Raw genomic sequence first — 18,089 nt, forward strand, 5'->3', positions numbered from 1 at the left:
TGAGGACAAAGCTGTGCCACCCTGCCAGGGTGAAGTCTCTGTGTCAGGTTGTTCCTTTCTTCTGGGGAAATCCTTGGCAGCCAAGAGCTGTTCTCGTGCAGTTACCTGTGTCTCCTTTTAATCTGTGCAGCCCTCTCCGAGTAGCTGGGGAAGATCCTCAAGCCAAACACAAGTGGTCTTTGTTTCAAAGCATCAATTTGTGTTGGCAGCCCGGTCTGCAGCGCATGTGCTTTTCATTGACTGCTGCTCCGGCTCTGGCCCTTGCTCAGTGTGCCAGCTTTTTTTTTTTTTTAATTTAATGCAAAAATTTTTTTTCTGAGCTTAAAAGGCTGGAGTTGTACAGTACTCCTAGTCTTCCTTTTTTCCAGGGAAGCAATTTCTGTCCGCGCACGGAGCAGACTGCTTTCTTCCCCTTTGAGAGGTAACTGATACGTGCTGTCCGAGCAGGGAACAGGGTCAAGGGGGACTTCGGAGCAGCTCGCAGGCATCTGAAAGCCTGGTCTGTGCACCTGGGATGCGGTGCGCTGGCTGGGCCGGGCCTTCCCCAGCCTGCTTGTCCCTGAGCGCGTTGGGAACGTTGGAGGGTAGGTGCTTTCACTGCTCTCTGTACGCCGCTACTGCCTGGGGCTGCTTCTTTGGTTTGGTCGGCTTTGCAAAATCCATCCCTCCCTTCTCTGCTTTGGGCCCTCTGTGAAGTTGTTCTGTGAGGACTCGACTTGAAAACTCATTTAAATCCTTTAAAAGTATTAGGTGACATCCAAGCAGGGCCCAGGCTGCTGCTTAAAACATTCCTGTTGATAGCGAGCAGATGGATGCCAAGGTGTCCAGGTACCCCAGAGAACAGAAATGAAAGCGAGCCAGGATTAACCCCCTAGGAAAAGTCCGTCTGGGGCATGCCAGGGTAAAACGTCCCCGTGTACAAGGATTCATGAACCGCGTGTCCCCTTGCGCTGCGAGTGCACCCAACTCCTGTGCCTGGGGAGGCGTCGTGGCTGGCTTCAACCTAGATTCCTCGTGTGAGATAGAGCTTGATTGCGGGATACCCGTGGCCTGGCAAATTAAGCCCTAATTTGAGCAGGACAAGAGTTTGGCATTTGTGGAATGGGGTGTCACATAGGGCCCCGAGGGTGTCCTGGACACCTGAATCAAAGCCTTGGTGCAAATGACAGACACTGTTTGCGGAGTATCTCCAAGGTAGCAGCTTCACAGCTGCACCTCTCCGGCACTGCTGCTGCAAGATGAGGTTTGTCCCTCTGTCGGCGTTCCCGGGTCTGGCTGTTACCTAAGACTGGCCGTAAACGCTTTCCTCATTACGGTTGCTCGTTGGCCTCTGTAGGAGCACAAAGAAGCCCTTTGATTGCAAAACGTGCGGCGACTTTCCAAATGGTTAAAGGCAGGACAAGCTCTGGCTTGCAAGCGCCTGCGTTGCTGTCGGTGCAGCACGCGGCTCCGCCGGCGAGGCCCGTCGCTGGCGCGGTACGGGGCTGCTCCCGGCCCTGCCGGGGTCGGGTGCCCAGGGAGGGAGGAAGGGTTACGTTCCTTGTTTTTCCCCAACAAAGACGAGATCGGAGATGGTAAAAGCAGACGGCCCCACTGGGCGCTGCGCGGGGAGCGTCAGCAGTGTCTCTGGCCCTCCTGTGCCGTTTGCGGGCGTGGGGAGCAACTCGTGCTGCTGAGGATGGGTCATTTGGGTGCCTCTCCGGCTCCCTGGGAGAGACACCTGTTCCAAAAGCCTCCTAAAGGAGTGTCCAAGTTGGCTCGGACCAAAGAAAACTGAGCTTCCCGTGAGTCGCTAGCTGTTTTTCTTGGGTCCCGTCCCTCCGGGCTGCGTGTCCCCTTCCGAGACACTCCTGTTCTCCGGCTCAGAGTGCTGCTTTCTGCCGTGTGTCACTTTGGCGTCCTCATCCCAAGGTCACTCTTGGCTCCCTGAGCCAGGCCCCTCGTTCATGAAGAGCGGTGAGAAACCAGAGCGGGGCTGGGACTGGGCTGCTGAGGCAACTCTGGGAAATCTCAGAGGCTTTTTGGATGTGACTTCTTTCACATAGCCACAGAAAAAAACTAAAGCCACGTGGCCTGGAGCAGAAACCATCAGCCTCAACGGTTAATGCTTTGGCAAGGAAATAAATGCCCAGGAACAGGGACATCGGGGTGGGCACCCATCACCCATCATGGTGGGTACCATCTGGTGTCACACCATGTCACTGTGGCCCTGCCTCTTGCCAGCTGGAGATGCTCTCCTGTATGGGTCCTGTGCAGGCAGAGATGTGCTGTGGATCTGATGGAGCAATCTGGTTTATTTTAGTCTGAGCCTTTCTGTGCAGCCACCGTGACAAGCCTGGCACCTGTGGATAGCTCGGTGCAGTGTCTTACGCTGTGGGAGCAGGCCAGCAGGTGCCTGTTCCTGGTGCTTTGCTGGCATTTGGCTGCGTAGGATGTCCCAGTGCCCTTCCCGCCGTCGGACTCATGACTGTCCGGTGAGAGTCATTTTCTCTCTGGGTGCATTGGGAGTCGGTTGTCCTGCTGCTATGGAGAGAAGCACTTGTTTTTCAAGGAGATTTGGTTAATACAAGTTTCTATTTCTGCGAATCCATTATGCCTGGGCTTTTCTTTAATTTGTCACTTTGCATTAGATGTGGCTGTAGCAAGCGTTCTGTCTGGCTATTGATTGGTAAAAGTACTTCAGAGAGTGCCCCGCTTGCATATTCCTCCCATTCAATGCCTTTTCTCCATTTTTAGATGAGAGGTAATGTAGCAGTGCTTCATAGCAAAGCTGCCTTTTAATTAATATTGCATGAGCACAGGAAATATTAGCTTCTCTGTCCACTTTCCTATTTTTGCAGCTTTTAATATAGATTCGTAAAGAGCTGTAATGAAAATAAACAAGGATCTTTTTTTCTCTGCCCCGTCTGAGCCCCCTGTGTATCTAGAAGTGATCGGGCTGGTCTGCAGCTTCCCAGTGATGGAGAGGGAAGGAGTGGGATGAAACTGCAGCCCCGTGGGGAGCAATTGGAGATAGCCGCGGGGAGCCGTGCGTCGTGCTTCGCCGCCGGGAGGAGGGCGGTGTGACGCTCAGTGGAAACAGGTCTGCACGGCTCAGCGGTCTGTACTGACAACATCCCCGAAACGCTTGTGAGGGATGATGCGGATCAAGCGGAGGGTCTCTGGGAAGCAATTTCCATATTCAGCCAGAGGTCAAAACCCAGCGGCGTGGAGCTCGTACAAACGGGAGAGGGACCAACACAGCCGGCGGAGCTGGGTCCGGTTGGGGTTCCTTTCGGCTGCTCCGCTCGTCTCCTGCTGGATGCGTGGTGCAATTGTCCGCTTGCAGGGCCACAGCAGCTGCTAGGAAAAGCTGGTGTGCGACATGTCGGCAGCGCCTTTCCTGGCAACTTCTTCCCATCCTATGGGAGGGGAGCAAACAGGTTGAACCTGCAGCAACCCAAGCAGTGAAGCAGGATGCTCTGGAGACCGGCTCCCCTAGAGCTGGACCCACGCCACAGCCGGGGCAGCAGCCTGCAGCCCTGGCCTTGCTCTGCAGGGAGCAAGACTGCAGGATTGCCCCACGCAGGTCGCATCCACCAGCCTCTGTGCTGCGACCTTGCTTGCAGGAAAGGAGAAGGGCTAGATGCAGCCGAGCCATGCAGGGGCGGCTCCGTGCGGCCATGTGTGGCTCAGTCTACTGGCGTCGTCTTCTGGACGCTGGCACTGGATGGGCCGTTTCTCCCACATGCGGTCCGGAGAGCTTGGCTGGCTGGATCTTCCTGGCAAATCCATCTGAGCCTTTAGAGGCAGATGACTCAGAGAAACTTAGCTGTAAATATACCTCCACGATTTGGAGTGCGGTTTAAAATATTTATTCCAGTGTGGGGCTTGGGAGATAAATAACCTCTCCGTCTGCTTCCTCGCGCGCACAAGGCTTGGGAGTGCAGCTGCGCCCTGACTCGCAGCCCCCCGCGTCCTTCCTGGGGCTGCAGGCATCCTAGTGGGTGGGCTGTGAAGTTGCAGCAGATCACATAGACCGACATCTGATAGCAAAGCTGGGAGGAGGCACCTGTGCCGGGTGGGGGTGCTTGAATTAAGCTCTTATTTGCACGGTTTCTCCCCACAGTGAGCCACCGCTGTCTGCACCCTAGGGGGTTTTACTCCTCCCAGGCAGGTTTTGGGGGCAGCATGGAGGGGAGCAGCTCACCCAAACAGCTTTAGTGCTGAATCTGCCTGGTTCTCCAGCGAATGGGCCCGGGAGATCCAGGAGGGGCTGGTGGGCAGGAGCACGCAACGCCCAGCTCCGTCCCTGCCCTGGGAGCGGAGGAGCCCGAGCGGGAACGTCGTCTCCTCTGCTGCCGTGATGGTGGTGACACGGCTCCTTGCCACCTGCGGGCGCTTCCTCTGCCTGGCCCCCTCCCCGCTTTTGTCCTTGCGGTCCAGGTCTCCGTCCTCCAGGCCGGCCAGGGCTCCCGTTTGCCGGAGGGATGCGCCAGGCAGCTTGGTAGGGCTGGCTCTGGTTTTTCCTGTCGTCTCCCAGAGCAGCATTTCAGCTGGAAAAGGAAAAACAACGAGACCCGTCAGGGCTCTGCCCTCCGTTCTGGGGGGATCCCCTCAGCTGGGCTCGGCACGGCGGGAGCTGTTTCGGCTTCGCCCCTCGGACGCGAGGAGGAGCGTTAGCGTGGTGCCCCGAGGTGCCAACCCTGGGAGAAACGCGAAACGCCCTTGCTGCGGCAGCCGGAGAGCCCTGCCTGCAGGTGAGCTGCCCCTCCGGGGCTGGCAGCGGCCGGTGTCAGCGCTGTGCAGCCCGGCAGAGCTGGCTGTCGGGACCAGGAGGTGCGGGGAGCTGAGTCCCCCCCGAAGCATTTATGTTTCTCACTGCTGATGGTGCCCTCTCCCCGACTGCAATCCTGGGCCAGACGATGGCCGCTGGTGGGTCTGAGGCCAGTTGTTCTGGTTTGGCAGCCCCAGCCGGCTGGCAGAGCCACCAGGGAGCTGCTGGGACTTCCCCGTCTTTCTCCAGGTTTCTGCTGCGCTCGAGCAAGCTGCTGAAACGTCGGGGGACAGCAGGGCTGGCAGCCCCACGCAGAGCTCAGAGACCACTGGCAAGCCCCCAGCTGCAGGGACAGGCTGCCCAGCACGCTGGCTAGCATCTCCCGCTTTGCACGGGTCTGACCTGTAAAATAACCCATCGTGAATTAAGCCTCCCTGCTCCGCAGCGGCAATTAACATTCCCAGGTGCCACTATATCCTGACCAGATGAGACCACTGTGAATAAATGAGTTTAATTAGGGGTTCGCTGCTAACGCTTTGCTGTCCTGCCAATCTGAGTGAGCCTGCAGTGGGGTATTGGCTGGTGGCAGCTCTGCTTGGGAACAAGGAAGGCGGGAGAAACCTCCTGCGATGGTCCTCTCCCTTGGTGGGTGCAGGATAGCACCCTCGTGGCTGCTCTTGCCCTTTGCCGGGGCAGCTGCAAACCAGCTGCAGTTGGCAATGTCCTGGACCTTGTCCCCCCACTCAGCTGGAGAGGACTTCATGGTGCTTTGGTGTAGCTCTTCCCACCTCCCAACCCCTGGCTGCGTGCATGGAGGAAAGCAGGATTTTTTCCATGCGAGCCTGGTGCTGGGGTGGCCTGGCTGGCCTAGCGCGTGCCGGCAGGACTCCTTGAACCTGCTGTCCTCATGCTGAGGCTTTTTCTGGGCTATTCCGGGATTTTCTTCCTGCAGCGCATGTCTCCTGCCTGCTTTGGGGCCGGGGATGCGCACAGGGGAGGCTGCAGCACCTCCCCGCCCTGTGTGGCAGCAAGCTCTTCCCACGGCCAGCTGCTCCCTGCTGCGCTGCTCAGAGCCTGGCCTCCTGGTTGGCTCCAGTGCTTGATTTACGGTCCCCAAACCCTGGTGACTTTGTTCTGGTTTCTTGCAATAACCGCGCAGAAATCTGGCGTGGCTGTTCCCAAGCGTGGGCCCTGGGCCTGGAAGGGCAAGGAGAGATGGCGAGGGTTGCTCGCAACGGGGGAGAAAATCCCCCGCAGCTTGCAGCCTCTCTGAACGCTTCAAGGGAGCCTAATGGCAGTTGTGCTAAGTGGTTGTGGCTTTTTTCCTTCCCCCTCTAAATCTTGGTTTGAAGGGCTGAGTTGGCTTCTCAGCAGTCACTCGGCGTCTGTATTTAAAAGACCCCCCTGCGTGGAGGCTGGTGCGGAGGTGCTGTGTGGCTGCAGGCCCTTTGCAGAGGGACTGTCCCTTGCTGTCATGCTGGCAGCTGAGACATTTCTAAGTTTGCATCTACTTTGCCAGGGTCCCCAGGGTTGCAGGGTCTGCTGCAGGGGCGGTCTTGCCCCCGCACCCAGGGATGGAGGTGGCCATAGGGTGGACAAGCCCTGCAATTCCCATCTGGGATTTGGGCTGAGCAGATGCCCCTGGCCATTACCGGACGGGATGCCTCTGGGCCTGCTTTTATCCAGGCTTCCTTCTCCCCTAGATCAGTAAATCCCACCTGAAAGGGTTGTCTGTCTGGGTGCTTCTCTTGGAAATGTTTTGCATCCAGCCAGTTGTGCTGGGGACTCAGATGGGAAAGACTTTTTTTTTCTTTTCTTTTTTTCTGGGCATGGAGCGAGTTTTTGTTTCTACTTTGACTAGCGTTGGACACGACATGGTTTTAAAAGACCAATGTGATGAGCACCCAAAGAATTTCCAGATGTTGAGCTCGAGCAGACCAAACCTGCTGTGCTCAGAGCTACTCGCCTGCCTCAAACCGTTTCCATCTGGCCCGGCAGGAGAGAGCGCTTTATTGCAACTCGGCAAGGCTTTCTCAGCTGGGACCCCTCGCGCGGAGGAGCGCGCTGGCTGGAAATCATTTGGAGATGCAAACCTCCGTGGGCGTTTGGCTCGGCTGCCATTTCCGCAGTGTCTGCAAAGTGGCGGGAGAGGCTGTTCGCGAAGCAGGCGCGCTCCGAGCCACAGCCGAGACTGACCCGCCAGGCGGGGGGGTTGCTCGTGTTATTAAACATCTGTGGCTTTTCTTGCTTTCTTGTACGGCTTCAGCTGGTGCGAATGAGCACGCTGGCTCCGCGTTTGCGTCCAAGAGGAGAGGAAGAGCTGACCCCGGTGGTGTTCCCCGTTCTGGCATGCCAAAAATCCACCTCTACAGGATCGTGTTTGTAATGAGCTGTGCAAGGAAACACATGGCCTGCTCGAGCTGTGAATGGGAGGTCTGTGTGGAGCCCCACGCTCACTCGTAGCCTCAGGGGGGAACCTTGCCTGCTTCCCTCGCTCTGCAGCCGCCTGCGTGCTCTGGTGACAGTCATAGGTGGGGAGGGACCAGAGACCGGGTGGTGCGCAACTCCGCAAAAACGAGCTGGGACTCAAACCTAGGGTCAGCCGCCCTCTGCTCCAGCGCAAAGCCCCAGCGTCAAAGCCGTTCCCCAGCTCTGAAGGACTCGGTAACAGAGGGGATTGCTGCCCATGGACAATGATGTTTAAATCGCTCCTTAAGATAGGGTGTGTTTGATAGTTTTTTGTCCTTATATGCAGGAATGTGTTACTGAAACCTGGCCAGGACCGTGTCTTTCCTGGCCGTGGGATGGAGCACAGCTCATGCTTCTTTCTGAAAAGCTGCCTGTGGGTGCCTTGGGCACCGGGCTCCTGCCGTGGCCCATGTCTTCCTCGTCTCCTGCAGGGAGAGGAAGGTGGGGATGTGCATCCTGTGCTTGAGGCTGCCCATGTCCATCCCACGTTGCGCTCCTTTGGGACGTGGGACCTGAGCGTGAGCTCCTTGTTCCCCTCTGCTGAGCTTTGATGTTCTTCTCCTTCAAGGGCTGCTTGCAAGGAGCCAAGTGGTCTTCCTGGACGTGGCCTGAGTTGCTGGTTTCACTTGGGGTTGCCAGGAGCTAAGCGTGCTCCTGAGGGATGTGCAGGTAGCTTCAAAGTGATGCTCTGCATGTGTTCTCCTTGCCTTGCACTGGCCTAAGGAGCTGGGAGCCAGTGCTGCAGAGCAATACACTTCCAGGATGCATTAGCTCTGCCAAACCTTCCTTTGGAAGAGGAATAGCCTGTGTTGCTTATGAGTTGGCTGTAGAGGCTTTCTTTCCCTGATGGTCTGAGCAGTGGCAGTGGCAGTGGCAGCAGCACAAAGGTAGTGGTGGGGATGGGGCGGCAGGGGGAGTCACGGGTGACGTTCCCAGCTGGTAGAAAGCTTTTGTTACCACCTTGCTTTGCTGAGGTTCATTAACAAGCTGATGCAGCCAAAAGCGTTTGCTTGATGGAAAGTGGTGAAAGCGTCTCTCAATCCTGCTCTGTCCGTATGAGGCTGAAGGGTTGTAGCCTGGGGCCAGACTCGGCCTCCAGCCACTGAGCGCCCCAGGGAGCTGGCCTGAGGTGAGTGCTGGTGCTGGGGCACCCATGCTGGTGCCTTCCTGGTCCACCTTCTGCGGCTGGAGGGGCCGGGCCTCCCGTCTCTATCCCAGCCTTGTCCCTGGCCTCCTCCCTGCAGGAAAGCTGCCTGCCTGGGTGCTGCAAGGTGCCCAGGGCCCCTTGGGTGCTACAAAGGGTCCTGGAAGTGTAGGGAGGCAGGGAGGAGCTGACTCCCCGTGTGGATGCTGCGGTGGGAAAAGGCAGCGTCTTCCTTGGGAGTGTGAGGTGTTTGCTGGCTGTTAAAGCAAAGGGACAGGGAAAAAAACGTTTTGCAGCATGTGGCCAAGTTCTCTGTCTGGTTCAGTGTGGAGCTGGGGTGTAGATACATGCAGCTCCTGCCCTGGCACTGGGCAAATTGAGTATGTCTCCAGGGAATGCCGGCTCCGCGGAGGGAGCCAGAGCAGCTGTGAGTGCTCCTGCTCAGCTGTGGGAGTGTTTGAGGTCATCTCTGCGTTGAGAGCGAAACCGATGGGGTCAAGGCGTTGATTTTATTTTATCTATTTGCTCTCGATGGAGCATTCATTGGGTTTGGGGCATGGGATGAAGCTGCTGGTTGGAGCCTGGCTCCTGCAGGGTGCCGCGTCACTTGGTGTCCCACCAGTCTTGCATGTCAAATTGAGGAACGGACCTGACTGCCACCTCCCATCACCTGCCCTGCCACCAGCCGTCCGTCCATGCTGGACGAAGTGCCTCCAGGAATACAGAGCAGACACAGGCCGGCCACGTCCTCTGCTGCAAGAGCTCCTTGGAGAATCTGGCTGTGCCAGGTTTTGCAGCTCACTCCTTCTGGTCCTTCTGTGAATCTGGGTCATTTGGGTCTAGCAAGCCAGCTGTCCCTCTCCACAGTTGGGGCAGGTCTCTTGCTAGCAGAGGAGAAGGGGAAGAGGACGATAGCCTTTTGGGGAGGAAGCGTGCACTCTGGATGCTGTGGGTTTTGCTGCCTTGGGCATTGCAGATGAGTTGTGCCTCCTCTGATTTTTTTGCTGTTTTGGATGCAGAGCGCCTGGCCGAGCCAAGCCAAGGCCGGCTTTGCTGCAGCGTCCCTGGAAGCGAGCCTGCAGAATAATGCTCCCATGGGCTGGCTGGGGAGCGGGGCTGGGTCGCGAGCTGCAGCAGCCCCTTGCCGTGATGCGCTTGCTTTCCAAACCAGCAAGCCTTAACCTTACATGAAGTCCTCTCCCAGTTCCTGCTCACATGCTTTTAATTCCTCGTTTGCTTGAGGGGGCTTTAGGATTACTCAGGGCCTTGCATCAGCTGCTATGTCTCAAGAGGTCAGTAATCTAGGCTCTTCTGGGTAAAAAGGAGAATGGATCCTTTCCTGTTCCCTTGCTCTCCCCTGCCCGGAGCCGTTTTAGCTCAGTGAGGAGGTGCCCGGGCTCTGGGCATGCTTGAAGGAGCAGCAGCCTGCAGAGGCAGCACTGCTCCTTCTTGGGGCCCTGGGGCGCTGCACCCGGGGCCACGCCGCAGCAAAGGCCTCACCGTCAAGGCTGCGTTCCCCAGCGGCGTTGTTAGACAAGGGGACAATGATTTCTGGATTGCTCCAAGATACAGGCGACGAGGCCCATCAGGCAGGGTGGAAGATGGGCCTTGCCAGCTCGTGCAGTTGCTCTGTGGCAGCCCTGTGGGGTGGGCTGCGGGAGCCAGTCCTGAGCGAGCTGCTGCGTAGCACCCCAGTGATGAGTCCTGCCACCCCGTGGCTGTGCCTCTGCGGTTGCAAAGCCCAGCAGCCCCATAGGTCTGCAGTCCGCGAGGTGCGTAGCCTCTTGCCCAGCCATCTCCGTGACGCAGAGGTTGACTCCATCCCTGCAACCCAGTCCTGGTCCGGCATCCTCGTCACCCTTTGGTGCCGCTGGCTTTGCCCTCGATTCCTGCAGGGCTGCCCTGAAACGGAGCCAGGCCACAGGTTGTCCTGCCCCGTGGCACTGCCGCCCCGGCCAGCGGGCGCTGCGTCCTTCGCGCCCTGGACAGCCAGGCGCGGCGCCGGTCAGAGCATCCACCTGGACGCAGCGTTTCGCTTGAGCCAGTGTGCACCCAGCCTCCGTGGGCAGCGCTGAGACACAGCCCCCGGGGCTCTGAAACACAGCTGCTGCTGCAAGCTGGCATGGTTGCAGACTTGCTCCAAAGGGCTTCAGGCAGCAGTAACTAACTTTACAGGCTTGCTGACAAAATCTCTCCTGGATGTGGCTGTGCTGATTTAATTCATCGCACTAAAATGCTCTGTGTGTGCTTGGCCTGCTGCGGCTTTTGGAGGAGGCTGCAGTGGCCGAGTCCTGGGGATGTCCCCAGACCAAGGGGCAAATGGACATACATGTGGCAGAAATTCAGGCTGGTGATGCAGTTGTTAGTGTGTGCTGCTGTACAGGAGTTTTCATGGGAAGGTGCTCCTTAAATAAATGAGAGGAAGGTAGAGCAGGGGGGAGACCTCTGCGCATGAAAGATGCTGCGTCGCTGCTGCCAGACCACTGCGGTCAGCGTGCTCTTGGATCTGGGATGTGAGCTGAGCCTCCTCCTCTCTGTCTTGGGGGCTCCTGCTGGTGTCTGTCTCCTCTCTGCAGATGTTTTACTCCATGGCATGGGGGAATTACCTCCTGGGAACCCACAGGGACAAGTGCCGCTTCCCTTTGTTGGCCAGCTACGCAATTCCCTTAACTTTCATCAGCTCGACCGGAGGCTTTTGCATTTCAGTTAGATATCCCTTGAGTGAACTCCACTGGGTGTTTTCAGGTGTGCAGGGTTTCACACTGGGTTTATCTGATCAGGCTGCAACTTTTCAGAAAAGCTTTCTGCAGCCACAGTTGCAATGATTTTAGGCCAGAAACATCTGCCGAGGGTTTCTTTTTTTTTTTCTCCCAGCCAAAGGTGGTTTGTGTCACACGCATATGCAGGTGCTTGCCAGTGCGCGCGTTCGTGAGAGCTGCTTGATGCTGGCTGTGCAGGACAGTAGCTGGCCCAGCGGCGTTACCGTGAGTGGAGCTTGGAGGCAGGGGTTGCATGGGTATTTTTCCTGGTGGCTCTCACTCAGGGAAGAGAAACACTCATTTTGCTTCTGTTGGCAACAATGCTGCCCAGCCTGGCTTCGCCTGTGAAATCAGAATGGGAATTTACCGTTGGGAAGGTTTCCAGCTGGACTGAGCAGAGGCCACCTTTGCTCTTTGGGTGTTCTTTCTCTGGTGCTCTGTGGGTGCTGCGAGAGCTCCCTCATCTCATGGCTTGGACAGTTTTGGCAGTCCTTTGACACTTCCTTGTCACAGTTTGCCTCGGCTCTTCTGGTCACGAGGACTTTCATCACGGTGATATCCCTTGAGCTCCGCTGTGTCCTTTTCCCCGGGATGGGGGATGAAGATATAAATAGCTTCTGTTGCTTCACCCGAGTGAGCTGAAGCCCGGTGTTTCCTGCCACCTTGTAAAATCCATGCTTCCCATTGGGAGTTTGTGCTGAGTCTTTGCTGCATCCCCGCTCCACAGAGCCGCAGCCGCCTCCTGACTGGACGTGGTGGTCTGCAGGCGATGAGACCACCAACGCTTTTAGCTGAGCAGCACCAAATGTGCTTAACAGGATTGTGCTGGCAGCAACGGGGTGAAAGCAATTCTGCTCCGCTTGGTGTTATGCTGCTAACATTTACAATTTAATGCTAGAAGTACCCCTAATTTAAAACCTTGTGGCTTAATACGCTAATCCTCTACATCTTGTCTTGAACATCTACGTCTACTTGAAAAAGTGGTGTCTCATTACTGGCTGCAGCACAGGCATGACCAGCAGGCTGTGAAAGCTTTGGTGTGCAAAGATGCTGAGAGGAGAATTGATCTGTCCTGCTCATGGGCTTTCCTAATGTGCACCACTTCCTTGGGCAGTTTTTGTGCCATACATGTATGATTCAACAGACCTCAGTGCCCTGAAGCATCTCTCTGGAGATGGACAGAGCCAGCTCGAGTGGCTTCACGTGTCCCATTCCCCTTTGTTTCTGGCTGGCCATCTCGGCCACCCATTTTGGCACGAGCTCAGCTTGTGACCCTCCAGGGCTGTCATGCTGCGGAGTGTGTGACTGTATTTACACGTGGTCAGGTAGTCGCTGCCCTTCCAAGTGCTCTTGGTGAAATGGATGTGATATGTTGGGAACTACAGGTGTGCATGTACGTACGTAAGAGCACATGTTCCCACTGGCCACGTGGCCTTGGGATGCGGATGCTGCTCGTGGGATTTATGAGACAGCTGTTGTGGATTGAGGTACAGCTCTTATCTCTTCAGGAGATGCATGACAGCTGACAGTGGAAACTAACTTCGTTGAACTCCCTGACCCTGGAAGCACGGGGAGCTGGGACCCTGGGGAGCCAGGGGCTGTGGTGCCCAGCCTGGCTGGGGAAAGTCCCTGGGGACCTTGCATGCATACTGAGGTTAGTGGCACAACTGGGAGTTGATGGTGAACAGCCAGACTGCAAGGAGTACTGTGTCCTAGACCCTTTGGTATGTTGTCCTACACTGCCAGTCCGCATGACCTCCCAGTTTCTTGCTCTTCCTTTCCACTTCTTTGGGGTGACTGAAAATGGGAATTGGACCCACAGTCCACGCTGGTGCTGGGGTGCCTGCGGGTGGCCGCAGTCTGGAGAGGCTTTGCTTGGCTCTTGTGCTGCTTTCTAGCTTTCCAGAGGCTTTCCAGCATGGAAAGGGCTCTTGAGGCTTTCCAAAATGCAGAGATACAGAGGTCCACTTCTATCATCTCCTTCACAACAGGATCTCTTACCCTTAGCTCAGGGCTGCTGCTTTGCAGCCTGAGACACACTGTTGAATTGTATCCCTTTACCAGGCTTTTACGTGAAGACTGAACAAGGGATTGTGGCTGAGCCCCTAGAAAGGAGCTGTGCTGGCAGCTGGGCTTGGATCTTGCTCATGTAATTCGTCCAGGCAATCCCTTCCCAAAGCCACTTTCCTCGTGGCAGTGAGAGTGCACCGTTTCACCCGCTTTCTTGTTCGCTGCTGTGATAATTGTTTCAAAGATGCTTGACATCTGCCTGGCTTGGCCTCTTTCCCCGCGAGAGCACGGTGCCGGGAACGGGATCCAGGACGGATCGGCGTGCGCTGAATTGCCCTTTCTCTGCTTCCCTTTCCGTCACCAGCTGGTAACCGGAGTCGAGTGCCTGCACAGCTGGCTGCAGGCAGATTTGGGAATACGTTAGTGTGGTCCCTCGGTGGCCACACTGAGAAACGCCTAGCACAGCGTTGGCTGCTCTGCTCGGGGCTTGGGCACCCCTGCTCCGGTGATAGTGGCTGTATGTGGAGTGTTGTGATTGGTGTTGCTCACCTACCCTCTTCTCGCTGTCACCAGGCTCTCACCTGCCCTCCTTCTCCTTACAGCGGTGGGGACTCAGGCGACGATCCTTTTCACCAAGGAGCCATACTCCCAGGACGCCCTGCACGGCCGCAGCGCCATCCTCCGCTGTGAGGTGGCTGAGCCGGCAAACGTGGCCTTCGAATGGCTGCAGAATGGGCTCCCCGTCCAGGACACAGAGAGGCGCTTCAAAGAAGGCAGCAACCTCCAGTTCATTGCCATTGACCGCCACCGGGACGCGGGGGACTTCCAGTGCGTGGCAAGGAACGTGCTCACTGGGGAGGAAGCCCGCACAGCCAACGCATCCTTCAACATCAAGTGTGAGTCTGGGGCAAGGGGGACCAGGCACATGCTGCAACCCAGCACTGCTGGCCTCTGACAGGGCACGGTGCCCTCTCAGGAGGGCCTGGGACCGAGAACATGCCATTTCCATGGCTTTGCCAGGGGATGGTGGTCAGTTAAGGATGAGGAAGCACAGGCTGTGCGGGGAGGCATCCTCTGCAGCTCCCACGTCCATCATGCCCTTTAGGCCCCTTGTATCCTCCGATGTCCCAAAGGCTGTCAGATTGAAAACTGGCTGAATGGCCAAGCTTGGGATGTTGTGATCAGTGGCACAAAGTCTGGTTGGAGTGTCCCCCAGGGATCAATACTGGGGCCAATCCTGTTCAACTTATCCATCAGTGACCTGGATGAAAGGACAGAGTCCACCCTCAGCAAGGTTGCTGACGATCCAAAACTGGGAAGAGTGACTGGTACACCGGAGGGCTGTGCTGCCATTCAGAGGGCCCTCGACAGGCTGGAGAAATGGGCAGAGAGGAACCTCATGAAGTTCAACAAAGGCAAGTGCAGGGTCCTGCATCTAGGGAAGAATAACCCCAGGCACCAGTCTAGGGTGGGGGTTGACCTGCTGGAAAGCAGCTCTGCAGAAAAGGACCTGGGCGTCTTGGTGAACAGCAAGTTGACCATGAGCCGACAATGTGCCCTTGTGGCCAAGAAGGCCAATGGGATCCTGGGGTGCGTTAGGAGGAGTGGTTGCCAGCAGGTGGAGGGAGGTGATCCTGCCCCTCTCCTCAGCCCTGGGGAGGACACTCCTGGAGTACTGTGTCCAGTTCTGGGCTCCCCAATGTAAGAGAGACTTGGAGCTGCTGGAGCAAGTCCAGCGAAGGGTTACTAAGAGGAGGAAGGGACTGGAGCATCTGTCCTATGAGGAAAGGCTGAGGGAGCTGGGCCTGTTCAGCCTGGAGGAAGAGAAGGCTGAGGGGAGATCTCATAAATGGGTATAAGTATCTGAAGGGAGGGCGTAAAGCAGACAGAGCTGGACTCTTTTCAGTGGTGCCCAGCGATAGTATAAGAGGCGCAATCTGAAACAGAGATAGTTCTGTCCTAATCTAGGGAAAAATTTTGTTTATTGTGAGGGTGACAGAGCCCTGGAACAGGTTGCCCAGAGAGGTTGTGAGGTCTTCATCCTCGGAGATATTCAAAAGCCATCTGGACACGGTCCTGGGCAACGTGCTGTAGGTGACCGTGCTTGAGCAGGGGAGTTGGACTAGATGATCTGCAGAGGTGCCTTCCACTCCCAACCGTTCTGTGATTCAGTGATGCTCCCTCCCACTGTGTTCAGGCGCTTTTCTTGTTCATTTATAGGGAACCAGCCTGTACTGGTGCCTGGGGCTATTTCTCACCAGGTGCAGGACTCTGCACTTGCCTTTGCTGAACTTCATGAGGTTCCTCTCTGCCCATTTCTCCAGCCTGTCGAGGGCCCTCTGAATGGCAGCACAGCCCTCTGGTGTACCAGTCGCTCTTCCCAGTTTTGGATCATCAGCAACCTTGCTGAGGATGGACTCTGTCCCTTCATCCAGGTCATTGATGAAGATGTTAAACAGGATTGGACCCATATATGTGAGGATGTTACTGCGCTAAGCACGTCCTCAGCATTGCAGACTTCTTTGGAGCCCATCTCATCCATTAGACAACAACCATGCAGGCCAGGGTGGGACGTTTACAGGGTGGGCATCCCCATGCCATGGACTGATGCTGGCTTGAGGGGGTTTCACATCTCTGAGCCTTTCTGTTCCCATACTGCTTGCTCTGGATGTTACCAAGTTGTATGGAGAACCAGCCATGGTGATCCTCCCTTTGACCCCGCAGGGCTGGAGACAGGCAGCGTGCTGCTGAAACAGCCGGCCAGCGAGGCTGAGATCCAGCCCTCTTCCACGGTGGTGCTGCGATGTCACATTGACGGCCACCCACGGTAAGGGTTGCCTCCCTAGGAGTGGGTTCTGCTGGGGTCCCCTGCGCCTTTGCTGCGCGCTCTTCCCCTTCCTCTTTCTCTCTCTTTCCTTCTCTCTCCTGCGAGGATGCAGTAAAGTCTAGGGAAGGAGAAAGGCAGGATTGAGACTGTGGCTGAGCACCAAGGGAGAAGGCAAACGGCTTCCTCGGAAGCACAGTAAGGACGGGCTCTCGCGGGCCAGTCGCTGAACTGCTTGATGTGCTGCAGTCACTCTCCGTCGCTTTCCGATCATGTGCCATCTCCTTGGCTGCATGTCTCATGGCTTTGTGTGCGTGCCGGGGCCAGCAGTGGGGACGGAGAGCCAGGGAAAGGGGCCATCTCCGGGCTGTGTCCTCTGCACATGCACTCCCTGGCGAGCTGTGCACCCTGGTCACCCTCTCGTGCCTGTCTCATAGCCCCACGTGGCAGTGGTTCTGGGACGGCGTCCCCATCTCCGACGACCACGACGCCTATGCCATCAGCAACAAGGAGCGAACGCTGACCCTCCGCAGCGCCAGCCCCAACGACAACGGGCTGTACTACTGCTGTGCCCGCAGCGCCATTGGGTTCGTGTGCAGCCGCGACAACTTCACGCTGAATATTATCGGTGAGTGGCTCCCAGCAGCCCCGGTCTGAGCCTTGGCTGTTTTACTGCCTGGCCAACAGCCTCCCCTTTGCTCCCTGGTTGCTGCCACAGACTGGAACAGAAGCGTCAGGCTGGTGTGACTTCCGCTGTGAGAAACCTCTTGCTGGAGACAGGTCCAGCACGCTGGCTAGGTTCGAATTCACTCCTGTCTACCAGCCTTAATTTGTCCCTGCATCTTTCTGGAGCAGGTCGATGCTGTTGTCTCTGGGTCCTCCCTCCTTTAACCAGGTTTGGACCCTGGAGCCTGTAGATGCTGCTGGTTTTGGTAATATCGGTGCTGCTGTGATGCCTTGCAGGGTGAGACACCTTGTTGGCCTTTGGAGGCAAGGCCTGGGCTGCAGCTGGAAGGGGGTTATTTGCCTTAGGGAGGTATCTGGACCTGAACAAGGGGATTTGTGGTCAGGTGGCGGGGTCGGACCTGTTTGCCATGAGCTCAGGGTGCTCAGGGGCTCCCTGGAAGTGGATGGGGCTTTCCCCACAGCAGCCTCTGCATGTGCTCCCAGCTGTGTGACTACAGCTGTGGCGGTGTGTCTGCCTGCTTTGGGGATGAGTGTCCTTGCAGGGTGCTCCTAGCTCCTCTTTGGGTTTCTCCTGGTGCGCCAATGAAGGGACCCCACAGGCTGCTCTCCTCTCCTCACTCTCCTTCGGTCTCTGACGTTGCAGATGAGAGCTTCCCCCAGCCAGTGATCATCCCACAGGACCTCATTGTGACCAAGAACGAAGAGGCCATGTTCGACTGCCAGTTTGCGGCTGTGCCCCCTCCCACACAGGAGTGGCTCTTTGAAGACACCCCCATCACCAACAGGTCCAGGTAACGGGGGGCCCTGGTGGTGCAGAGCAAGACAAGGGAGGAGAGAGGGCCCCCACGGCTCGGAAGCAACGGAGAAGGGCCAAAGGGTCACCCAAGGGCAGGCATTCAACACCAGGCTGGCCTCTACTGATGGGGCCAGTTTCTCAGCTCAGCTGGGGTGGGGTTAGCAGGGCCTTGATGTTTGTACATGGCTTGCATCTGCACAGAGCTTAGGAAGCAGATTGTCCTCTAATGTATGTGAGGGGCTGTCAGCCCTGCGTGCCTGCGCGTGGTGATCCCCAGAACTGGGCACATCTCCAAGCCCCAGATGTCTGTGCGTGACGATTTGTGGAGCCAGGGACATTTCCAGCCCTGGACACCCACTAGGGCAATTCCCGGAGCCAGGGACACTTCCCAGCCCCAGATGCCCACACAGCGACCTCTGAGCCTTTGACTGTCTTGCAGCTCCAGATGCTTGCCCATGGCAATCCCTGCAGCCAGGGACGTTTCTCAGCCCCAGGTGCCCATGCACAAGGTGATCCCCACAGCCGGGGACGTCTCCCAGCCCAGATCCCCCGCACATGCTGATCCCTGCAGCCAGGGATGTCTCATAGCTGGACTGTGCCGGGTGATTCCCAGCAACAGGATATCACCAAGCCAGACTGCACAA

The 18,089-nt window shown here is 56.9% G+C and overlaps 1 protein-coding gene across 1 annotated transcript in view; it reads left to right on the top strand.

The window, feature by feature from the left end:
* The window catches only part of PTK7 (protein tyrosine kinase 7 (inactive)), a 33,124-nt gene that overhangs the window by 4,577 nt on the left and 10,458 nt on the right, over positions 1-18,089 (top strand). Inside the window, exons 2-5 of the mRNA XM_068940894.1 lie at positions 13,741-14,034; positions 15,863-15,965; positions 16,400-16,590; positions 17,293-17,440. Of these exons, the coding sequence (XP_068796995.1) occupies positions 13,741-14,034; positions 15,863-15,965; positions 16,400-16,590; positions 17,293-17,440 (736 nt within the window). The remainder of the gene's footprint in view (positions 1-13,740; positions 14,035-15,862; positions 15,966-16,399; positions 16,591-17,292; positions 17,441-18,089) is intronic.

Source organism: Struthio camelus, chromosome 3, assembly GCF_040807025.1.
Source record: "Struthio camelus isolate bStrCam1 chromosome 3, bStrCam1.hap1, whole genome shotgun sequence".
Taxonomy (NCBI): Eukaryota; Metazoa; Chordata; class Aves; order Struthioniformes; family Struthionidae; genus Struthio; species Struthio camelus.